This window comes from Megalops cyprinoides, chromosome 13, assembly GCF_013368585.1.
Source record: "Megalops cyprinoides isolate fMegCyp1 chromosome 13, fMegCyp1.pri, whole genome shotgun sequence".
NCBI lineage: Eukaryota > Metazoa > Chordata > Actinopteri > Elopiformes > Megalopidae > Megalops > Megalops cyprinoides.
Window position 1 is genome coordinate 1819381 of NC_050595.1, and position 23120 is coordinate 1842500.

The 23120-nt window shown below is 51.4% G+C and overlaps 1 protein-coding gene across 2 annotated transcripts in view; it reads left to right on the forward strand.

Annotated features, from left to right (window-relative positions):
• Window positions 1-2300: 2300 nt before the first annotated feature.
• The window catches only part of edc4 (enhancer of mRNA decapping 4), a 28101-nt gene continuing 7281 nt past the window's right edge, over window positions 2301-23120 (forward strand). The window contains exons 1-25 of one of the 2 annotated variants that reach the window (XM_036543691.1): window positions 2301-2524; window positions 3600-3744; window positions 4723-4834; window positions 5239-5338; window positions 6990-7176; window positions 7869-8016; window positions 8634-8738; window positions 9347-9456; window positions 10041-10124; window positions 10674-10769; window positions 12175-12274; window positions 12718-12898; window positions 13006-13078; window positions 13567-13658; window positions 14092-14276; window positions 14631-14713; window positions 14891-15041; window positions 15719-16194; window positions 16993-17094; window positions 17650-17793; window positions 17994-18027; window positions 18555-18735; window positions 21568-21723; window positions 22724-22839; window positions 22938-23103. In XM_036543691.1, the coding sequence (XP_036399584.1) occupies window positions 2437-2524; window positions 3600-3744; window positions 4723-4834; window positions 5239-5338; window positions 6990-7176; window positions 7869-8016; window positions 8634-8738; window positions 9347-9456; window positions 10041-10124; window positions 10674-10769; window positions 12175-12274; window positions 12718-12898; window positions 13006-13078; window positions 13567-13658; window positions 14092-14276; window positions 14631-14713; window positions 14891-15041; window positions 15719-16194; window positions 16993-17094; window positions 17650-17793; window positions 17994-18027; window positions 18555-18735; window positions 21568-21723; window positions 22724-22839; window positions 22938-23103 (3415 nt within the window). In that variant the 5' untranslated portion in view covers window positions 2301-2436. The remainder of the gene's footprint in view (window positions 2525-3599; window positions 3745-4722; window positions 4835-5238; window positions 5339-6989; window positions 7177-7868; window positions 8017-8633; window positions 8739-9346; window positions 9457-10040; window positions 10125-10673; window positions 10770-12174; window positions 12275-12717; window positions 12899-13005; window positions 13079-13566; window positions 13659-14091; window positions 14277-14630; window positions 14714-14890; window positions 15042-15718; window positions 16195-16992; window positions 17095-17649; window positions 17794-17993; window positions 18028-18554; window positions 18736-21567; window positions 21724-22723; window positions 22840-22937; window positions 23104-23120) is intronic. The other variant, XM_036543692.1, reaches the window with a different exon arrangement.

The following is a 23120-nucleotide window of genomic DNA, read 5'->3' on the forward strand; positions in this document are numbered from 1 at the left end:
TCTGTTCTTGGCCTAGTTCAGTGTGTTGTTACCAGCATGCCTTTGAGGATACAGTATTTTTTTCTTCTTTTAAGTCTAATTCTCAATGTATAGTCAGTTTGCTCTAGCAATCCAAAGAATCAAAACATTATAAGCCCCCCCAATCTCCCTCTCCTCTTTGTCCCAGAAATACTACCAAGCCACGATACACAATAAAATCAACTTTTTCTTAATTGCAGAATCTAATTATTCTTTGTTCTGTTCTCTCGGTGTCTGTCTCTGACTTGTCTTTCCTTTTTCTTATCCTTCCCCAAATTTAATTTTTATTCAGCTTTAAAGCAGCTTGCAATTCTCGCTTGGGAAATAATTTTGGCTATTCTTGCAAGAATTTTGGTTCTACTGTAGCTGTTTGACCTCCTAATGAAAGCCATAAAGCTGACCTGAGTGACTGCTGTTCTTTAACCAGAATGGCTCTTGCTCCATATGTCTGTCAACGTATTTAGAATGACAACTAGAGGTGCTTTCAACTCATTACCAAAATACCCAAACAAGTACTTTAACCGAGTGGTGTCCAGAAAAAAAACCTGAAGACCCGCATGAAGTGGATCTTCAGAAGTCGGTGTTTTGTTTCTTGGGATGATAAGACAGTCCCTTCGTTTGTTCCTGTTAGCAGAATGTGAACTTACGCAAGATGATTGCCATGTGTCCTGCAGTTTCAAAATAAAAATGTGGGTTACAGTTTTTAGCTGGACATCTTTTCCATATCTCTTTAGTCTAAATGAGAATGTGAGGCCATTTTGGCTCTTGAGGACCATGCTTGCCGGCCCCAGTTTCCGTGGGGGTCCATAGACACTGAGCCTGCTCCTGACACTCCCCTCAGCGGCTGCAGCCCACTGACACGCGGCATCGGCAGATCGGCTGCCCTCAGAGGCTCCCCTTCTGTCGGTCTTTCCTTTCCAGCCTCCCTCTTTCACCAGCTCTTTAAGCTTGATTCCTCAGACTCCGCAAGCAAGACATCCTCTTATTTTTGTGGCTTGTTATTTATTTTAGGAGGAGGCAACCATGTAATTTTTTTTCCCTGAATGACCCTCAGCAAACCCCTTTTACCCTGCCCCTCCCCGACTGAAAGAATCTCTCTGGTACCAGCCCCAGTTCAGAGTCTGGTATATTTTTAAAGACTTTAGGGGCCATAGTTTGGCACCAAGATCAGTTTACAGTCAGGGGTTTTTACCTGTTTCATCCAAAGTATTGAAGGAGTTTTCAGTCTATTTTTTTTTTGTTTGTTTTGTTTTGTTTTTATTGGTTTATGATTTTGCTAGCTTGTAGCAAATGAATTCCTCAAACTGAAATGCTCTGTACTGGTTCCCAATTCTGTGTGGACACCGTGGGTCGGGGGGAGTGGGCATGAAAGATCCATACTTCTCTGTATCAGACCACTGGCGTGGTTTCAGTTACTGCCTCTTTTTTTAGTGTTTCTGTTGCTCGATACACCATGGAAGGAAATAAAAATGTTCAAAGAAAGCATGGTTCCCGTGTGGTGTTGTGGCGTTAGTAGAGTCCTGGTTAGCTGCTTTCTGCAGTTTGAGCGCCTGTCTAATTCATCCTTTCTGAGCCGTGTCGTTTGGGAGCATAACTGGAAAATGGAACGCAAGCTGAAATGTAAATATTGTTTTATATGATAACAATAAGGCATACAGATTATTTAGCCACAGCGTACTGACATTTTAATGGTTGATATCAAAGAAATGTCTGGTCTTTGTGTATAATCCTTGCTATTGCCGTTGTACCCAAGTTCGATGATGTCAGACGATCTCGGACCTCGTATTAAGACAGCAGGAGGAGAAAAGGACAATACCGGCTGTAGAGTACGTTAATGGTTACACACAGACTTAAGTGTATTTATGCTTTGTTTCGTTTTAATGAATCTTAAATGAGTAAAGATGAAATAAATACCCCCTAAATGTTAGCGGGCTATTTAATCAACAGCATTCAAAGACGTGTAACCCGTTGCAATTTCTCAGAAATATTTAAGCACAGGACCATTCTGCATTCAACGTTAGCAGAGTTTAGAACCCTTATTCTTGTCATGAAACGTTTTCTGTAAAATTAACAGTTTTGAGTAAGTACTTTTCAGTTTATAGTCTTCAACAATTTTGTAATGAGGCAATTTTTGAAAACAGCACTTTCCGTGCCATTGTTAACGAACATTCACATGGTCACGAACGGGCATGGTCATAAAGTTAAGTTGGTTTCCTAGGAACGGATGTACGCGTGTCATGTTTCCCCTGAGGGCGGGAATGATTTCGCATGAGCACCGAGCGGAAGTGGAGGCCGTTTGTGGCATTACAGCATTCCGAAAGTAACGTAAGGGACGAGAGAACAGATTAAATAAAATAGATCGTAAGCGGTAACAAAACTTCCCCTTTTAACAACCCAGTTCCCCTGTTTCCTCCCCTTATGGCTTCCAACTCGAATATAGACATAGAAGACGCGACCCAGCATCTTCGGGACATCTTGAAGTTGGACCGACCCGGGAGCAGCGGCGGTGAGTGCCGGGAGAGGAGGGCGGTTAGGCCGCGGTGATGGGACGGACGAGCCGCGGAGACGTTACGGCTTTGCACTGGGATTAAAGACAGACAAAACTTTGTTTTTTCGCCACAGTGAGCGTTGCTCTTATTCATGTATATTTGGCTGCGTATGCAGCGAATGCTACACATCCGATGAAGCGAGTTAGTAACGTTAGCGTAAAACAAAAACAGGCTCGCTAATGGAAAAGCCCCGAACGTTTACCCGGTCAGCTAGCGTTAGCTGCACTTCCACACTTGTGCTCGTAGCTAGCTAGCTGTGCGTGCAATGCCACAAGCTACTGCTTTCCATATTTAAAGTGAAATTGTGATTCAGAAGTGCCCGAAGGTGGGATTTGAAGATGGTCCAGCCAGCTAGCTGCCTCTCGAGTGTAGACTGCCTCTGCGACGGCTTTGCTGCCCGGGAGCTGAACTAGCCGGCTGGCGAAATGGGAGAACACTGCCTGAAGGGGACCAAGCAGCTCATATCTTTGACTGTGTGGCGTAGATTGAGCCACGGGGACGCGCCGAGCGATAAGCAAGTGAAATCTCCATAGTAAAATTTGCGGATATCAAACCCGCATGAGTGAGACGATGCGAGTTTAATGAAAACGCCATGATTTCGCCATAAAAATGATGGGTGTTACGTATGGTAAACAGTGACAGACTAATTATTAATTTCAGCATCAGATCAGATTTTAGGTCATGGACCACAAGTGCCAAGTCGTGTCACGAGCACTGGTCTCGAGACGGCCGTTGTGCTCGTGCACGTGGATCCTGCGTCACTCAAGTTGCTACAGCTGGGGTTCGCGTGACAATTACTTCTAACCAGAATTGTTCAAAATAGTACGATGTGATGTTGATAATATATAAGTATAGCGCAATATGTATCCTACAGCTGCACCTCGCACGCGTGTCCTCTGAAAATGTTTGCTGAGAGCGAGTGCAGTGAACGATCAACCAAATTATACACACAGATCTCAGCGTTGCCAAGTGTGTTCTGTAACCGTGTAACACTTACGCCTGACGTCGTGCACGTTTCCCCCAACCCTCCAGATGCGCCCGCTGTAGAAGGTCCGAAGAAGGCGGCATTCAACGGCGAGCTCAATGGACTGTTCGGAGCCGATCTCCTAGGCGCCGGAGACCGCGTTGCCTCAGCCGAACCCACTCACAGTCCGGAGATCATGCATGCGCAGACTATGTGAGGAGATTCAACCTTCTGCTCTGTGCCTTTGTGTTTCTGTGGTTATTTATTCATTGTATTCACGTCATGCATCTTGCCCTGATAGTGTTGTAAGCCACTGGGTAAAAGTGTCTGACAAAGAATAAATTATAATTCATTATTAGTGAATGTAAGAATGTCATGTCAGTATTGTTTCTAGTTGCCCTGTGTAGTACAGAACAAGATTTGCTGGCCTTGTGGTAAAAGTGTACCCTGGATCTGACCCTCCAGGGTTACCTCCTCTCAGTGTGGGACAGACAGAGGTGTGGTATCCCTGTACATCATTGTCCCAAACAGCTTTAAACAGCAGTGGTGATGTCAGAGGATTAGCTGAGGACAGGGACTGTGACATTCACCTTAGCATGACACCACCAACCTCCGCATCAACTGGACGGGCTGCTGCTGGTCTGTCAAATTAGGAACTGCTGTTCTCGCTTTAAACGAGTTCAGTGCTGTGGTAACGTTTGGTAAGGCCATTGCCATTGGCCCTGTCTCCTGTAATCACCATGAACCTAAACCTGCCGCAGTCTCCACTGGAGCATATTACATTACATATATTAGGGTCAGGCCTGATCAGTATGAGGTTTGGAGACCTGAGATCAGTTTAGTGGGCTTGTGGTTATTGCCTGTCCTTACCCTGGAAGATGGTGGGCTTAATCCCCTAGTTATTCCAAAGGCTTTAAAAATGGCACCCACGGCACTTCCAGTTGGCTCTTTGGTATAAGGGGATGCATTGTGGGTAAGAGGCCTTTTGAGACTGCTGTCCTTTCCAGTCTGTGAGCTTGTACATCCAACTGCAGCACGCCACAGAAATATGATAATCTCAGCCCAGCCCAGATAGTTGTGTCTGTGGCAGGATATTATTGGCTGTAGGAAAATGCTTCACAATAACAGAAAGTACGGAGTAACGACAGGGATGAGCAGCAGGATTTCATGTTGCGGGTGTGTCTTTCACAGCCTCCTCTCTGGAGACGACAGCTCCACCTGCGTTGCCATCACCTCCAACGACGTGGAGATCGTGGCCAGTCGCGACTCCAGCATCAACAGCAAGGCCCGGGGCAGCAACAAGGTGTGTGTGCGCGTATGTGCACGCACGTGTGTGTGTGTGCACACTGCACAGGAAAGGTTACTGTTAATAAAATCCCATTCAGCAGTAACTGTCCCTCTGTGACAGAGTAATGGCCAGTCTGCACTTTGCAGGTAAATGGCAGTGAATTGGTGAGAGGCTGAGCTCTGTAATGGTGCCAGCTGCACTGAGATGATCCCGCATTTGTGCGGCTCGTATTGTGGTGGTCAGAGTGGGGATAGTTACCTTGCAGTCCTCCTACATTAGGAACATTGCAAGGCAGCCAAGGAGAACCCAATCAGAGCCAGTCATGGCTTCGTTAAGGTTTGATTAGGGATGTGCTGTGGGGAGCTGGGTGTTCATCACATGCACTGCTCCAATTTGAACAACCTCTGTCTCTTTCACAGGTTAAAATCCAGCCAGTGGCAAAGTACGACTGGGAGCACAAATACTACTATGGCAACCTGATAGCCGTGTCCAACTCCTACCTGGCGTATGCTATCAGAGGTGAGTGCTGCCTTCACCCCCACCCCCTTTCCCAGAGGTTTTTGAGTTATTTTTCATCCAGTTTGCTTTAATGGTGGATAATGCCCGGAGGTCAGGACTTCTTGAACTCCATAGTTGGACCGGTTTAACCTCACAAGAGCCAGTTCAGAGATTAAGAAAAGCTGCCAGCACATGATGGCTGCACCAGTGTCGGGGTTCATGAAGGGTTACCCTCCCATTGCTCGTGTGTGATGGAGAGGGCTGTGTGGAGCCGGCCTATGACTGATGGCCGTAGAGCTCGTTACTGAGGGATTCGGTCACAGCACAGTTTTGTGGAACCTCTGTGCTATGCTGTTATGAGAAGGGTCTTAGGGAGGCAACACCCAGGAGTGACCATTGGAGGCAGCTACCGATCTGACTCGGAGAAATGAAAGAATTTGCAGTCTGCAGTTAAAGAATGATGAGCAGGTTGTCTGAAATGGTCACTCACCAGAGAAGCCAGCTGCTGCTCATCCTCAAAGTAATTTCTGACTTTTCAGAACCGGTTGGGCTGCCGCTCTCCCTGTCTGATGTTAGTGGTTTAGAGCCTGTCAGAAAGCTTTGAGAGAGCTCGCTGTTGGAATTGGATCTGTTATTTTAGTGTTTTTTAAATTATTTTATTTATTTGTTTTGTGAAGTTGGAGATGTTTTGGGAGCTGCTGTTGCAGTAACAGCTTGTCGCCACCCAGAGGGCGCTGTGGTGCCACTCCAGCAGCTGGCCGACGGAGGCCGTTGAGAAATGCTTCGCTTTGTTGCCTGGGTTACGGTGCAGTGTGTATTGAATAAACAGTGTTTATATATAACTGCGTGTTGTCGTTGGTTCTGCTAAAGCAGAGACCCTCGTGACATGTGTGGGCTGAGTGACTGAAACTTGCTCTTGCGCTCTCTCTCTCTCTCTCTCTCGTTATTCAGCTGCTTAATGGGGCTGGCTGTCGTGTGAGGGAAGACCCGGGGAGCGTTACTGTACCCTCCTGGTGTTTTTTGGGTTAGGGTTAGCGGGTCCAGCTGAGGGCAGGGGTCGTCAGAACGTTCCCATCACTGGCATGTCGTGCAGCGGCTCACTCTGTGAAGCGTCTGGGGTCAGTGCTGTCGCTGGCGTGAAATTTCACTGGCGTTATAATCCAGGCGTAGTCATGGAAACGGGTGACGTGACCGAGGAGCCCCCTGCGCAGACCCGCCACATGGGCTGGCACAGGGAGGTGTGTGTGTGTGCGTGTGTGTGTGTTTGAGGTGTGTGTTTGAGGTGTGTGTTTGAGGTGTGTGTGTGAGGTGTGTGTGTGAGGTGTGTGTGTGCGCGTGTGTGCGTGCGCGCGTGTGCGTGTGTGTGTGCGCGCGCGTGCGTGTGTGTGTGTGTGCGCGCGCGCGTGTGTGGTGCTGGTGATAAGCACAGTGTGTAAGTCCTGCTGTGCTGCTTGTGTGCAGCCAGGCCGTGACACACGCGGCCTCTGTGTGTGGAGAAAGAGTAATGGTCTTTCTCGTTTGCTGTGTAGATGTATACACACCGGAGTTGAACCAGACAAAGGGTTAAACACTGTTTCACAGAGGTGCTGATGGGTGTTGAGTGAAGGTGTGTGTGGTGATGTTTCCACCTGTGTGTTGGTGTACAGTGTGTGACATGTGTACCTGTGTGCAGGTGCTAACAGCTATGGAATGATCCGGGTGCTGAGCCTGGGCACGGCGGAGCGTACCCTGCTGAAGGGCTTCACGGGCGCGGTCACCGACCTGGCCTTCGCCCACCTGGACTCCAGCCAGCTGGCCTGCCTGGATGAGGCCGGGAACCTGTTCGTGTGGCAGCTCACCAGCCGCGACGGCAAGATCCTGTATCCTCCTCCCCCCCCCCTCTCCGAGCGGGGCCCCCCTCCTCACCTGGGTCCATGGTCTCTCTGGCGCTGTAGTTTGCAGAAGTTTTCTGTTTACAGGCAATTTTAACCACACAGCTCAACAGCCTCCAGCCCTCTGCTTCTCTCCGGCACTGTCCTTATCGGCCCAATTAAAGCAATTTGCCCATCAGCCCCTGGGCCGAGGCCTGCGTGGATCTCGCAGACGAGTCCGACTGTTCCCTTCATCCTGAAATTGCTGGGGTTTTTAGGCAGATTTGAAGAGTGGCCTCTGAGGACCGGGGTTTGTAGTTCTCATCTTAAGGCAGACTGTGAGCGGATGAGAGGGAGAATAACTGCAGAGAAACAGAGAGAAACCGTATTAATGCAATTAAAACAACATGCTGCCTGTATTCTAATATCAAACGAGTCACAAAGGCAATTAGCAAGATTGGGGCGGGAGAGGAAGTGCAGCTGGGGTATCGGGGGGGGGGGGGGGTGAGTGCTGTTCTGAGTGCAGTCCTTTACCAGGGACACCGTGCAGTAGCTTGGATTTACGGTGATGTTATTGCAGCTTGGAGGGTTGGTTCTGGTGTAGATGTGCTGGTTTGGTTTTGGGTGCGGGACTTTATTGGACCCTGTGTTTTGCGTGTAGAACAGGTGCCACGCCCGTGTCCTTAACTGCCCTGTTTCAGAGATGAGATCATTGTGCACATCCGAAGGCCCGAGGACACGCCCCTGAACTCCAACCGCCGGCTGATCTGGTGCCCCTTCATCCCCGAGGAGAACGAGGAGAACCCAGAGGACGCCTGCCAGACCCTAGCCCTGCTGCACGAGGACCGGGTACGCTCGGCCACCAGGGGGAGCTGTTCTGCAGGCACACTGCCAATGGCCGAAGTCATCCCTTCCACCAGAGGGCGCTCTTCTCTTTAGAAGTCCTGCATACACCTGAGTCAGCCCTGCATTAAGCTGCATATTCTTATCAGGGACCCAAGCCTATGTATCTTTAAAGTAACGGCTGTTTACAAAGCTGCAGTTCAGCTTTAACACCTTTCTGTCGCACAGGTTTATCCTGTGTGGGGTTTGAACATGAAACTTTGACTTTATTTTCACTTGTATTGCTCTACACTGCTGCCCCCCAGCTTCAGTATGGAGGGATGGGGAATGTGGGGTTCATCTGTAATTGGGATGAGGATTTGGCCTCCTCCCCTCGCTCTGTCCCGCATGCACCGAATGATTGACATTTTGGAGGCTGAGTGTTTTGGTGGGTCTGGGGCTGTGTCTACAGCTTCCATGTCCTGCTGTGGAGAGTGCAGTAATCTCTTGAACCTTGTGTCCGGTGTATTTAGATGTTTCACCATAGGATTAATCAGATTTCACAGATGGTAAAGTTTGCACGGTGTCCCTCTCTCTTCCCTCTCTGGTTGATCGTCCTCATGCTGCTCTCTGTCGCCCCGTAGGCAGAGGTGTGGGACCTGGAAATCCTCAGAGCGAACAACAGCTCCTGGCCGGTCGACGCCACTGACCTGAAGGACGGGTTCATCACCATCAGGGGTCACGCCGCAGTAAGGGGGGGGGGGGGGGGCACGTTTGTGTGTCTGGGATTATTCTGTGTTTCTCTGTGTGTTCAGTCATGGATTAGAGAAGCTGTCTGTGTGCGCTGAGTCACTGAGTGTCTGTGTTACGTCACGGTGCTGAGCTTGAGGGGTGAGTGTGATTGGATTGTGTACTCCCTGATAGAGGTGAGTTTGGGGTGTGTGTGTGTGTGTGTGTGTGTGTGTGTAGGTGTGCTCAGTGATGGTGTCGTGTGGGGAGTATAGTGAGTGTGATTGGATTGTGTACTCCCTGATAGAGGTGAGTTTGGTGTGTGTGTGTGTGTGTGTAGGTGTGCTCAGTGATGGTGTCGTGTGGGGAGTATAGTGAGTGTGATTGGATTGTGTACTCCCTGATAGAGGTGAGTTTGGTGTGTGTGTGTGTAGGTGTGCTCAGTGATGGTGTCGTGTGGGGAGTATAGTGAGTGTGATTGGATTGTGTACTCCCTGATAGAGGTGAGTTTGGTGTGTGTGTGTATAAGTGTGTTCAGTGATGGTGTAGTGTGGGGAGTATCGTGAGTGTGATGGAGGTGTTGGCGGGTGTGTGCTCATTAGTGCCTCCCCGTTCTCGCGGTCTGCAGCGCATCAGTGAGGGGGCTTTGTCTCCAGATGGGACGGTCCTGGCCACAGCCAGTCATGACGGCTACATCAAGTTCTGGCAGATCTACATCGAAGGGCAGGACCAGCCCAGGTACGGCTCTACCTGCTGCTGCATTCTCCTAGCGTGCCAGTCTCCCTCACACCGTAATCACAGCATTATATCTGCCTGAAATATAACTCCCTCACACCGTAATCACAGCATTATATCTGCCTGAAATATAACTCCCTCACACCGTAATCACAGCATTATATCTGCCTGAAATATAACTCCCTCACACCGCAATCACAGCATTATATCTGCTGAAATATAACTCCCTCACACCGCAATCACAGCCTTATATCTGCTGAAATATAACTCCCTCACATCGTAATCACAGCATTATATCTGCCTGAAATATAATTACCTGCTGGGAGATTGACAGGTGAAGACTGCCATTCGGGATTGAAACCCGTAGTCCCGGTTGCCTGCTGTGCCACTCCTATCTGATTCGGAGATTTTCCTGCTGTAATTACACTCTCGCCGTTTTGTGTGTGTGGAGACACGCGGGAGCGTTTTGTACGTTTTTCTGTGGATAATGAAACTGCTGGCAGGCCTGCTCCATGGAGGAGAGGAAGTAATTAAAATTGGATCTGTCTCTCCCCATTGCCTCACCCCCTCACCCCCCTCACCCTCAGGTGTTTACACGAGTGGAAGCCCCACAATGGGAAGCCACTGTCCTGCCTGCTGTTCTGTGACAACCACAAGAAGCAGGACCCGGAGTGAGTACCCACAATCCTTTGCTGCAGCCTCGCTCTACTGAGCGCGTGCAGTATGAGAAGGGCGGGGTTAAGCAGGGCTGAGTATGGCTGAGAGTTCTGAGCATCTGCTCTCCAGCTAAAAAAAAATACAAATAAAAGAAAGCTGAAATCTAAATGGGAACAGTCCCCTCTGACTCCTCAGTTTGCCTCTGTTAGTCTATAATTACTAGAAACCCCAAAGCAGGGAATTGTACTTTTCTAAGTTTCCCACTTTTTGACTTAATTTTTCAGTTAGTTTTTTAGTTTTTGCTCATACTGATCAGACTGTGCTGTGTTTCTGTCCTCAGAGTGAAGGAGCTGCCCCACTGGGGCTCCTATCCCAATCTGAGCTGAACGTGTTTTAACCACCCCATCAAACTGCTTTCACCTCCCTCCCTCCCTCCCTCTCTCTCTCTCTCTCTCTCTCTCTCTCTCTCTCTCTCTCGCTCTCTCTCTCTCTCTGCCCCCCCTGCCCCCTCCCTTTCTCTCTCTCTCTCTGCCCCCCCCCCCTCTCTCTCTGCCCCCCTTCAGTGTTCCTTTCTGGCGTTTCCTGATCACTGGAGCAGATCAGAACCGGGAGCTGAGGATGTGGTGCACAGTGTCGTGGACCTGCCTGCAGACAGTCAGGTGAGGAGGGTGCAGCCCGTGGGCCCTCAGCACTCCCTCACCCCCTCGCCCTGCTCCCCTCTCGCCCCCTCCCTCTCCCCCCCTCGCCCTGCTCCCCTCTCGCCCCCTCCCTCTCCCCCCCTCGCCCTGCCCCCCCCCCCTCCCTTTCGCCCCCTCGCCCTGCTCCCCTCTCCCCCCCTCGCCCTGCTCCCCCCCCCCCTCCCTCTCGCCCCCTCGCCCTGCTCCCCTCTCCCCCCCTCGCCCTGCTCCCCCCCCCTCCCTCTCGCCCCCTCGCCCTGCTCCCCTCTCGCCCCCTCGCCCTGCTCCCCCCCCCTCCCTCTCGCCCCCTCGCCCTGCTCCCCTCTCGCCCCCTCGCCCTGCTCCCCCCCCCTCCCTCTCGCCCCCTCGCCCCGGCTCAGAGAGGCAAATACCAGAACCTTCTCAGATGTCTCCTGTGGAAGAAAGTTTTCCTCAGCTTGTGTGTGAGGAGGAGGTGAAAAACAAACAGGCGTGAATGAGTAGCGGGAGCGGCGGGTTTGGCGGGCGCGAGGAGACGTGCTCTGCATGCGCGGTGTGCAGAATGCGCCGTTAGCAGCAGCCTGCCGCATGGAACGCCGCAGCCGCGTAGAATCAAAGGAAGCCGCCGCTGTGTGCTGCGCGCAGGCGTGGCTCCTTTGATCCAGGGCCGGATAGAAGCAGCACCGCAAACACCAGCACTCTCTGACAGACCTGACTGCTCAGATACTGCCGGCTACAGATCTAACAGTTTAGGTCTGGCATGACTGCTTGTCAGGATATCAGTTTCTTAGCTAAATTCCAGGTTATGTGCACAGAGGCTTTTGGTAGCCTCTTACCCGGGGCAACAGTATTGCAGTGGTAAGGAGCAGGGCTTGTAACCAGAATGTTGCTATTCGATGCCTCACTCGGGCACTGCTGCAGCCTAACCCAGAACTGCCTCAGTAAATGTCCAGCTGTATGAATGGGTAACGTAAAAATTGTCAGTAAGATTGACAGTTTTTTGTTCAACCAAGTGCCAGCTTTCTTGTAAAGTTTTGAGATGTTACACAGTCCAAGTTACGTTGAAGTTACACAATCCACACACTATCTAGCTCTTCCACATAGTATTGTACAGCATAGACTCACCGCTGTCTGGGCAGGTGGAAATGTTGCACCATAGGGGGTGTATGCAGGGACTGTAGTCTGGTGTGGGGGATGGTGTGGTGTCAGTGGCCAGAGCTCTAGTTTTGAAGAGATGAAGGACAAAGACCAGGACTCCCTGGGTTCAGTTTTATGTCCCTGGCTGTGGTTCCTGGTCTGAAGGCTGTCGGTGGATGTGAGGCTGTTGGGTAAGGGCAGTGAATCATGGGTTGGAGATGAACTGAACTGTGATGGTAAATGTGTGCTTCCTGTCTGTGTCCTTCCTCAGGTTCTCCCCAGACCCCTACAACTCCTCTGTGCTGCCCAGCCTCAAGGCCAGCCTGGACCTGTCGGCAGATTACCTCATCCTCAGCGACGTGCAGAGGAAGGTGAGGAGGTCAGGGGTCAGAGGTCACACAGCCTCGGTGTGTGACCCCCCTCAGGTTATCCTGAACCTGGGGTTTGACTGGTCGGGGTCTCTGTGTTCACTGGTTATCACTGTGACCCTGACTCATGGAATACATTCCAGTTTTAAGTGCAGCGTTATTCATCATCTTAATGCCAGTTACTCTTAGAATTACACAATTCAGAGAAGTTACATAATCCCCAAACCCTCCAGGGCAGCAGTCTGTGTGCTTACTGTACTAGCCAGTTTTTAGATAACTGAAAATCTTACCATAAATCATTGAAAAATCCTGGAATTTAAATCTGATTTGATCTGTGAGGACAGCAAGAACCGTGACTGACCTCGGATCAGTTTCAACTTGTGGTGGTAGGGGTCAGGGAGAGTTCTCTGCTTGGGTAAGCTGACCCCAGGCCTGCTGCTCTGCAGGTGCTGTACGTGATGGAGCTGCGTCAGGACCAGGAGAAGGGGCGCGCGGGTTTCACGGCTGTGTCCGAGTTCCTGCTCACACACCCCGTGCTGAGCTTCGGCATCCAGGACGTCAGCCGCAGCCGGCTGCGCCACACCGAAGTGCTTCCCCCCGAGGAGGAGAGCGAGAGCATGACGGCAGGTCAGTTCCGCCCTCCCCGTGCCGCTGCTAACCAGGGCAACACACCCGCAGCAAACTCCACTAGGATTGGCTCGATTAACTTTTTTTTTTTTTTTTTTTCTTTTGAGATACAGAAGGAAGTCAAGGACCTGTGGAGTCCAAAGCAGGCGTCCAAATTAAACTCTACTGCGTCCACACAAAGTGAGTGTCTGCATTCGGGAGGGGGGTTTGGAGGAGGGGGGGGGGGTGTTAAAACACTGTTATGATCAGCTGCAGGTCCAGTTGGAAGGAGGGTTGTGGGGAGGGGGAGAGGGAAATTTGGCGCTTCTGTGGTCGTCAGCAGATGTAGAAAGCCACTTCACACTGCAGCATGTTGTTTTAAAAGAAGAAAATGAGAGAAATGAGAGTGGTGGCAGTGATGCTGCAGGCAGCAGCAGCAGCGGTGTTGGCGGTGTCCGTGTCGTGGACGCAGGCGGCAGTTTCAGGGCCTCCTCTTTCCCAGCAGTGAAAACGGCAGCGGAGACGCTGATGAGTCCTGGAAGATCCGCTAGCAGAGCGATGCAGTCTGTGTGTTTCAGTCTCTCACCGCGCTGTGCTTTTACAGCCCGGAGAGTGAGAGGCTGGGAGGCTGCACACCAGCCATCTGCCCTGCGCTCTGTAGTAAATGCTGCATCTGTCAACCCCCCCAGGTCTCTCCAGGACGTGCAGATCTGGTTCCAGCCCCACCTCGACCCCCCCGGCCCCCTGCCCCTGCCCCAAGCCGGCTCCCAGGACGACTTTGGTGAGTCTCCACATGGCTTTACAGGTGTGCTGGGAAAAGTGTGCACAGGTAATCATATCAGGATTCATGCCTGTAGGAGACAGCAAAAACATTACAACCCACATACTTCACAAATCTGTAAGATGCTGATAAATCTTTCGTTGTTGTTTTTTGGCTGGTACACCTCGGTTGGTGTGAAAAAACGTTGTCACCCTCGTTAACTTTCCATTTAAAAAGCTGTAGCTGAGAGTCCAGCACCTGGAACAGCATTAGTCCGCACTGGTGAGTACAGTGGCGTGAGTGTGCTGTGCCTGCAGCTGCTCTCTGGGAGTCTCCGCTCACCGGGAGAGCGCAGTGGACACAGAGACACGTCACAGTGTTGCGTTTTTCACCTGTGTGCTTGCGTGTCCTGATGTATGGCTGCATGCGTGTGTGTGTGCGTGTTTACACGCAGGTTTCTCGGATCACCTGGACGTGGCTGTTGAAGGCCTGGGCTCTGATAAGGAGTCGGGACGCAGCTCCCAAAATGACATGCACGGGATGCCAGCGCTGCCAGCCCCCGCAGACTTCCTGTCCCCCATCAGCGAGCCCACGCCCAAGCTCATGACCCCCGACGCCTTCATGACCCCCAGCGCTTCGGTACGCCCCCCCCCCCCCCCCCCCCCTCGCTCCAGCACTCTGCTGGGGAGGGTCGGTCAGCTGTAACCACACCAGGAGTGTGATCACTGTCCAATCGGATGACTGAGTGGTTCTTTTGGACAGCTTTATGCTCAGGAGGAGCTGAAGGCCCACAGTGCACCACTCTAGCCCATAAGTGCTGTGAAATTATATTGTGGCACTCAGTGAAAGGATTTGATCTCTCAGTCTGTCCATGGACATGTTTCATAGAACTGCTCAGTGTTTTTCGTTTTAATATTTAGTAAAAGTCCCTCTCTCTCCCCTCCTCCTCTCTGCCCCTCCCTCTCTCTCTCTCTCTCTCTCTCTCTCTCTCAGATCCCTGCCTCTCCGGGCAGCAGTGCGAGCAGTCTGACAGTGGTGACAGCCATGAGCAGTAACTCTGACAGTGGCGGTGCCAGGTGGGTTCAGCCTCAGATTTGGATTCTGAGCCTCATGTAGGCAGTAACTGCGTAACGACCTCACCGAGCAGGGAGGGGTTTTGTGTGTTCTTCTGTTCCGGGGCAACCGCTTTATGCGCGGGGGCGGGGGGGGGGGGGTAACCCTGCTGAGCTGATGTGATGGGGTGTGTCCTCTAGGGGGGGTGACGATCTGACCCAGAGCCCCAAGGTGTCGCTGGAGAACAGCAGCAGCACCATGGCGCTGAGCGGGACCCCCACTGGCAGCCCCCACACCAGCAACATCCTCATCCCGGGCCTGGGGGACCAGCTACCCCTCAACAACCTGCAGGTACCAGCCCCTGTCCCGCAGGCCAGACGGATCTGTCCCAAAATCAGCCAAAGTCTCTGTGTTCCTGCGTACTTAACCACCCAAAAAAGCTGCTTTTAAAAAGACATCCACTGCTGATATCATCAGTTCAATAAAAAAAACCCAAATGATTCTTTGAATGCTGTGCACATGGTAATGCCTTTTAGGAGATTGAGTGGATTTAAAGACGGGATGAAGTAGCTCTCCTCTTAAGCTTCGGATTTGCCCACGCAGGAAAAGGACCGGAAAGAAACAGGAAGTGGGAACAGATGGTGTTCAGCTGACTTTCACTTTCCCCGAAAAAAGCATTGCTACAGTAACCCTCTGTATAATATCATAATACACCCACGAAAAGAACTGTCGAACTGCCGTTGATTTCATTCTTCTAAATATTCAGTTACACATCAGAGTATTTGGGGGGTCAGTGTCATTGGCAGTGAAATGTGGAGTGAATTGTCTGTCTCAGGTTAGTGAGCGTTTGATTTGCACAGACTGGCTGTACAGCTAGTGCTGGGACTGCAAAGCACTGTGATTGGTTGGCTGATAACATTGGTTCCACCCATTTTTGGGCTTATGAGGCTCCACCAGTACAATGATCCCCCCCCATCCTCCTCCTCCTCACCTGTGGCAGATTCCCTCACCTGCGGTGCTCTCTGCAGGTGATGGCGTCTCCAAACCCGCCGCTTTCGCTGGACCTGCAGGCGATTGAGCCGCTCCTGGGCCCGCAGGCGTCCCCGACCCGAGAGCGCTCCCCTGACGTCATCTCCTCCGCCTCCACCGCCATGTCCCAGGACATCCCCGAGATCGCCTCCGAGACACTGCAGCGGGGGCTGGGCGTGACGGGGGCGGAGCCTCGGGACCCCGCCCTCCACGCCGACAGCATGGCGTCGGCCGCGTCTGCGCTGCACCTGCTGTCCCCGCGGAACCGCAGCGGCTCGGACCACGCCCACCTGTCCCTGGAGCTGGGGGCGGGGCTGGGCGAGGGCGAGCGGCTCAGCTCCACCCCGTCGCTCCTGGAGACGGCGACCGCGGCTGCCGTCTGTGCAGACGGAGCCGTGAGCCAGCCGTGGCCCGCCGCCCCCGACATCACCCGCGAAACCCGCAACAGCCTGCGGGATGCCGGCCTCGCCGAGTGGTGAGAGAGACGCGCGCACACACACCTCACACTCTCTCACACATACTCACACCTCACACACACTCAGACACACTCTCACACACACACACTCACACACACACACACACCTCACACTCTCACACACACACCTCACACTCTCACACACACACCTCACACTCTCACACACACACCTCACACTCTCTCTCACACACCTCACACTCTCACACACACACCTCACACTCTCACACACCTCACACTCTCACACACACACACCTCACACACTCACACACACACCTCACACTCTCTCTCACACACCTCACACTCTCTCACACACGCACACACACTCTCTCACACACACTCTCTCACACACACACCTCACACACACACCTCACACACACACTCACACACACCTCACACTCTCACACACACACACCTCACACTCTCACACACACCTCACACTCACACTCTCACACACACACCTCACACTCTCACACACACACCTCACACTCACACTCACACACACAGAAAAACACATGCACACCGGTACATATACCGAAATATATGTGTGTACACCTGTACACACTCTCATGTACACATACATACATATACAGTGACACACGTACACATACAGGCCTAAACTCCTGGAACGGCTGTAATGCTGTATTCCAGTAGCTCGATCAGCTCCATCTGTGCTTTCCCTGTTGGAGAAGGAGCTGGGTTTGGCCAGGGCCCCCAGCCTGCAGTGAGGGGTGGGACTGATGGGTGTGTTTCTGTGCGCGTGCGTGTGTGTGCGTGTGTGTGTGTTCCTCTGTGACTCAGTGCCAGGGAGGATATGAAGGAGAAGCACAAGACCTCCCCGTACCACAGACACACCTACAGCCTTCCCCACAACGACAGCCAGGACGCCAGTGCCGAGCAGAGGTGGGACTCGCGCACACACACACACACACACACACACACACACACACACACAGTGTACTGACTCACACTCAGACCAGCAAACAGCTTTTATATGGGGCAGAGGAGTCAATCCCATGATCCTCTGGGCCAGTGTCCTAATCACCTGCATACAGCTGCCATACGTCCCCTCTTGGTGACCTGTTCCCCCACCTCCCCCTCCTGGTCAGTCAGTTCAGTTCGGTTCAGAATGGGTCATACATACCCTACATGGAAATTTCGATTAAGCTTAAAAATTCAAATCAATAACCATGGTTGTCCCTATAATAAGAACAAATAATAACAAAATTAACATTAAAAATACAGTGCTGAGCTTCAGCAGTGCTTGGCCCTCTCCTCTGATTGGAAATTCCCACTTTCTGACTTTGGTTGGGTTTGCAAAATGGCGAAGTGTTTTTGGAAATAGGGTTTTTTTTGTTTTTCACACCTGGTTATTAGAATCAGCTCTCCCCCCCTCGCTCTCTCTCTCTCTCTCTCTCTCTCTCTCTCCTTCCCTCTCTCGCTCGCTGGGTCGTGCAGTGACCATGACGATGAGGTGGCGAGTCTGGCCTCGTCCTCCGGGAATTGCGGCTCCAGGTCCTCCCACCGCCTCCCGGTGAAGGACTGGAAGGTCTCCCCACGGGGGTCCCCCAAACTGAAGAGGAAGAGTAAAAAAGACGACGGGTACGCGTGTGCGAGTGCGCGTGCGTGCGAGTGCGCATGCGTGTGTGTGTGTGTGATGGTGACAACCTGTCTGCTTTTCCTCATGCTCGTGTGTTATGACCCGCATAAGAATTGTGTTGCGATGTAGTTGTTGCATGTTTCAGCGGTTAGCAGGGTCGCTGTTTCGGGAGGGTCACATGTGTGTGTTTCTCTTTCCGCAGGGACTCCTCACAGGCCCGGCACGGTGATCACCAGGTACGCCTGCAGTCCGGCTCACTCTCACATGGTTCAGTTCAGAATCACGGCGTGGAGAATCTGGAAATACAGCTCCACTCCCCTCTTAAGTTCAGGAGTCCTGCTGAGCAGATATGTAGGCAGATTCACTTTGCGTTTGGCCAGCTGTAGACTTTGCAGGCTCTGCACATCAGTACTCTGTCAGCCCATCAGTACCGCTACATCACACTGCTTCTCCTTACCGCTACACCACACTACTTCTCCTTACCGCTACACCACACTGCTTCTCCTTACCGCTACACCACACTACTTCTCCTTACCGCTACACCACACTGCTTCTCCTTACCGCTGCACCACACTGCTGCTCCAAACAGCTGTACCACTCTGCTGCCCAGTATAACCTGAAAATGCAGAACCTTCTCTGACCCGATGCCCATGACCAGACCGCAGGTTTTTGGTGTAGCTTGCGCTATAGACGGGGCTCCCTGCGTTGTGGTGTAGCCGCAGACTCAGCCCCCCTCTCTCTCTCTCTCGTCTCGTCTGCGCAGATGGCCCCGGAGCTGCAGGACGAGCTGTTGCAGCTGCTGCGCAGTCAGCAGCGGGAGATCGCGGAGCTGCGGCAGAGTCAGCTGGACCTGCTGCACAGGCTGACCAGCCACATGGACGCTGTGCAGAGCTCCATCATGGCCCATGTGGAGCAGGCCGTGGGCAGCCAGCAGGAGCAGGACCGTATCCTTCCACCAGGGGGCGCTGCCGCCCGTTCGCGCACGCGGGGCCCAGACGCAGCGTTCAGACCCTTTACATCAACGCAAAACATTAATGCCAGCCTCGTGCTTTCCAACACACAGCGTTTACAGTGTCTGTGCAATATTAGGAGGTGTAGGGGGACGAAAGCAGTGCGTAATACATTAAATTATACATTTCCACCTGTAACATACACAATACAGTATTTGCATCTTAGACATATAAATTATGCTAGCGTGTTTATCTGCATTGGTGCTTTGCTCCACTGCTGCCTTGAAAATGTTTTTTTTCTTCTGCAAAGTGCGAAAGGCTCTTCACTGCAGGGTGGTTGTGCAGGGTGGTACCCAGTGCTTCTCAGTGCCGGGTCTGCACCACAGCCCACAGCTCCGTGTGAGCTGACCCGACGCACCGCTGGTACTGACCTGCTGACGACACTGAGTGCCATCAGGAGAGTGGCGTTGGGCAGACTTCCCGCCATCTCGTTTGACAAATGTTCCCTTGTTCCCTCTCTTATTCATTTGGTGTCTTAAAAGAAATCTTGATCATCTGGCCTTCAGACACTGGTGCTCGAATGTTGATTTCAGCCTGTAAAATTTTGGGATGAAAAATCTTTTTTTTTTTAAAAAAAAAAAGGTGTATTATTTGTTATCAGTTAATCATGAGTGGTGAGACAAGGATTGATGATAAATGGCTATGAGTATTTTGCATTACATTCCTTCTTGGGTAATAAAGTATTCTGTGGGTTGTTTCTTAAATGAGGGGCAGTTTTTGTGTGATAAATGTGACGAGGGAGTGCGGGTCAGTTGGTTGGCATGGAAGCAGCAGCAAGTGCCAACAGTCTGTCATTCGGTAGTAGCAGGTAGTGGTGCATTATGGGACGCCAGGAAGCTCAGGGCTGATTATGAAGCTCAAGTGTTCAAACAGGAAAGATGCGGATCTGCACATTGACTGCTTGCCTGCAGGGCCATGCTTACAAAGATTGGGCTCGGCAGGACTGTGTGTGTGTGTCAGTAAACGCTGGAAAATTCCCTTTCCCAAAACTCACAGCATCTGTTGGACAAAGTAATCAATAAATGTTGAATTTTAGAAGCCAGCTTGACCCCTCGCAGGTCAGGCTCATGCTTGCATGGCGTGTCCGTGGCACCCTGAAACGTAAAACGCTCCGTTTTATAACGTCCAGGTTCTCATTCAGTTGAACCGCGTGTGCCGTTGCGTCCTTTCATCCTTTCAGATGTTGACGGAATTGAAAGTGAGAAGGGAGCCGAGAAACTTTTCCGCACCTCACTCTAACCATCCTGTTCCTTTCATCTTTCCCCCTGCATTACGTAAGCATTCTGACGCTTTCATGTCTGTAGTTTACTAGTGTCAGGCATTGGTGTGACTACGCATTTTATGGAGAAAGATACAACATACAGTGGCTATATTTAGGATCTGTTTGGTTGGACAGAAGTCTTAATATGGAAGTAGCATTTCTGTGTAAAATGTGTTTTTTATTTATTTGTCGTTTTAACTCAAATGACAATAAAGCTAGCTGATAGCTGATTAAGGATTCACTGAAGAAAGGCCTGTTCTTACTGAGACCTGTTTCTCTTCCACACAGTGGTGTTCAGAAGTGTGTTTGATGGGTCAGTCGGCAACACCTGTTAGGAGGTCAGAAAAGAGGAAAAGCTCGGCTCGTGCCAGGCTGATGTGTAGTTAAGATGCGCTGTGTTGGTGAAGCCTGTGAGGCCGTGGCCGAACTGAAAAGCTGAAACTCTCCAGCATGTTGAGCCGAGGTTATTATCCTAATCTGGATTTGCCGGGACTCTCCCAGCGAGGTTGTGTAATGACTTAAGCCCTCAGAATCATGGGCCTGGCCAGCCCGGATCGGGGTTGCATTAGCCTCGTCACGAACAGCCAATCACAGGCACTTACCTTATTTGTTTTTGGGTTGGGTTTTGTTCTGCTCCCTTTTGTTTGAAATTCTCTGAATTTTAGCTGCTGGAAAAAAAAACCTTCCAAATCTCCACTGTTACCGTGCTAGGAAAATAAAAAGGACAAGCCAAAAAAAGAGCTTGTATATACTTCTCGATGACCATTTACAACAGAAAATGGAAGGCAAAAGAAGGTTTTTTATTTTAGGTGTAGTATAGACTCTGAGTTGGGGGGGGGGTGTTCTGAGTTTTTTCTCTTTAGGAGGAACGGGTTTGCCCTCCTCATAGTAAGGACGAGTACTGAGCCATCCTTCAGTGTCTGTACTTCTGTGCGTTTGTAGAAAGCGAGAACTTGCAGACACAGAAGGCAGATGTCTCATTTGATCCTGCGCTCTGTGCTTTTGCATATCCCTGTGGTTTTTTCAAAACACTGAAAAATAAAGAGGGTAGTGGAAGGAACTTTGTACTTCTGCTCATTAAAAGGAGAGCAGACCTTTTCTTCCTTTGACATGATTTTTTTCTATTGTTTTCACACATTCAAAATAAGCTTGTTTCAGCAGCAGAGTGGCTTGTCCCTAGATTCACACCTTCTTTTATTCAAAATTATTTTTCTCGTTACCTTCGCTCCCTCTTAAAGCCACCCTGCTCACCTGGGCTTGAGTCTGGCAGAAGCCGGGGTTCGCTGTGGGTGAGCCGAAACCATGGTGGAACCGAGGAGATGTATATGATTGGCTGAAACACATACGATGTCACTGCCCCCCCAGGATGGCTTTCTGGCTGAACTGCATATGACCAGGTTTGGTTGGGGTCAGGAAATGGGCCCCCTTGTCCCCCCCCAGCTCTCTCTGTCCCACCCCTCTCACTCCTCTCCTGTGTGTGACCCTTGACCCTGCCGTGACCACAGAGCGGCGGATGGACCGCATGGTGGCCGAGGGACTAGACCGGAACCGGCAGGTCCAGGAGAACTTCTCCCAGCAGCTGGCCCAGTCCCTGACCAATACCCTGTCCAACCGTGTGGACAAGGTGCTCCGGGATGAGATGAAGAAGACCGTCCCTCAGAGTGAGTCCACTTCCTCACTGCTGTCAGGAGCTGTGGAGTGAGAGGATGAGCGAGATCATCAGCCAGTACATGTTTAGAGTGTGAATGTATTTTGATGTGAAGATAAAAATGTTTGTTATAATTGTATAAATGGGTAACGTGAAATTGTAACCTGTGTAAGTCCCTCTGGAAAAGAGCATCAGCTAAGCGACTGTAAAGTAATGTATGCGTTTAAGAAAAATTCTGTTTGTGGTACATGTACATGGAATCTGTATCAAAGCTTTATCTTCCTCGCTGCTCCATTATCCAGTTTTTCCCCCTAATCTCCTCATTTCTTAAAATAGCATAAGAAGTGAGATGTTTGTGTGAGAGTGTCGCTGACCCCGAGAGTCGGGGCCTGGCTGATACGTGCTGTTTCTTCACGCACATCCAGCTGAGAGAATCTGCAGAAAATCTGCTGATGTTGGTGACTCCAGCCCTGGGCTCCTATTGGTGGCGCAGATAATGCACATGTGCTTTAGATTGCGTTTGGGTCCATTATCTGTGCTGTTTAAATCTGATTTACACTGACCTTCCCAGCCTAGATAAGCCTGACATTAACATAACTGTGTGGCTGAGGGACTACAGGCATTCTGCATAAATACTCAGGGCTGTCTTGACCTTGAGAGGAAGAGTATCAATATGCAGAATGGTGAAACTGTATGATGTTTATGGCCTTGTGTGCAGCAGAGAGGCCTTGAGCAGACCGAGTCGACCTGTGGGGAGGTCTGGCCTGCACACCCTGCTGCAGGGTCGAATCTGAACCCTGTCAGACTGCAGCTGGGGCCCGTGGTCCGTGCACAGACGGGCAGGCAGAATGCTAGTGCTGTGATTCAGCTTCACCACAAACGCTGAGTCTCGCTGCCTGTATCTGAGTTCGGTTGGGTTTGAGCCTGAATGGCCGTGCTCCTCTGTGTGCTCCTGGCCTGTTCCTCTGACCCGGGCAGCGCTGTTTAACCCTGACGCGCTCTCCCGCCCGCAGCCATCTCCAAGAGCCTGGAGCCCATCACCGGCCAGCTGAGCAGCACCATTGCCGCCAAGCTGACGGCTGTGGAGGGCACGCTGAAGGAGAACGTCTCCAAGGTGGTCAAGTCAAAGGTGAGAGTCCCACGCCGGACAGGAGAGGGCCTCTCCCCCTCCCCCCTCCGACTGTGAGATAGAGCAGGGCGTTTAATACCAGTCTGTTCCCTGTGCAGAACACGACGGACGCCATTGGCCGGGCGGCGGCCGAGGCGCTGCAGGGACCCATCCAGGTGGCCTACAGAGAGGCCTTCCAGAGCATTGTGCTGCCCGTCTTCGAGAAGGGCTGCCAGTCCATGTTCCAGCAGATCAATGACAGCTTCAAGCAGGGCACCCACGAGTGTAAGCACCACCCTGAC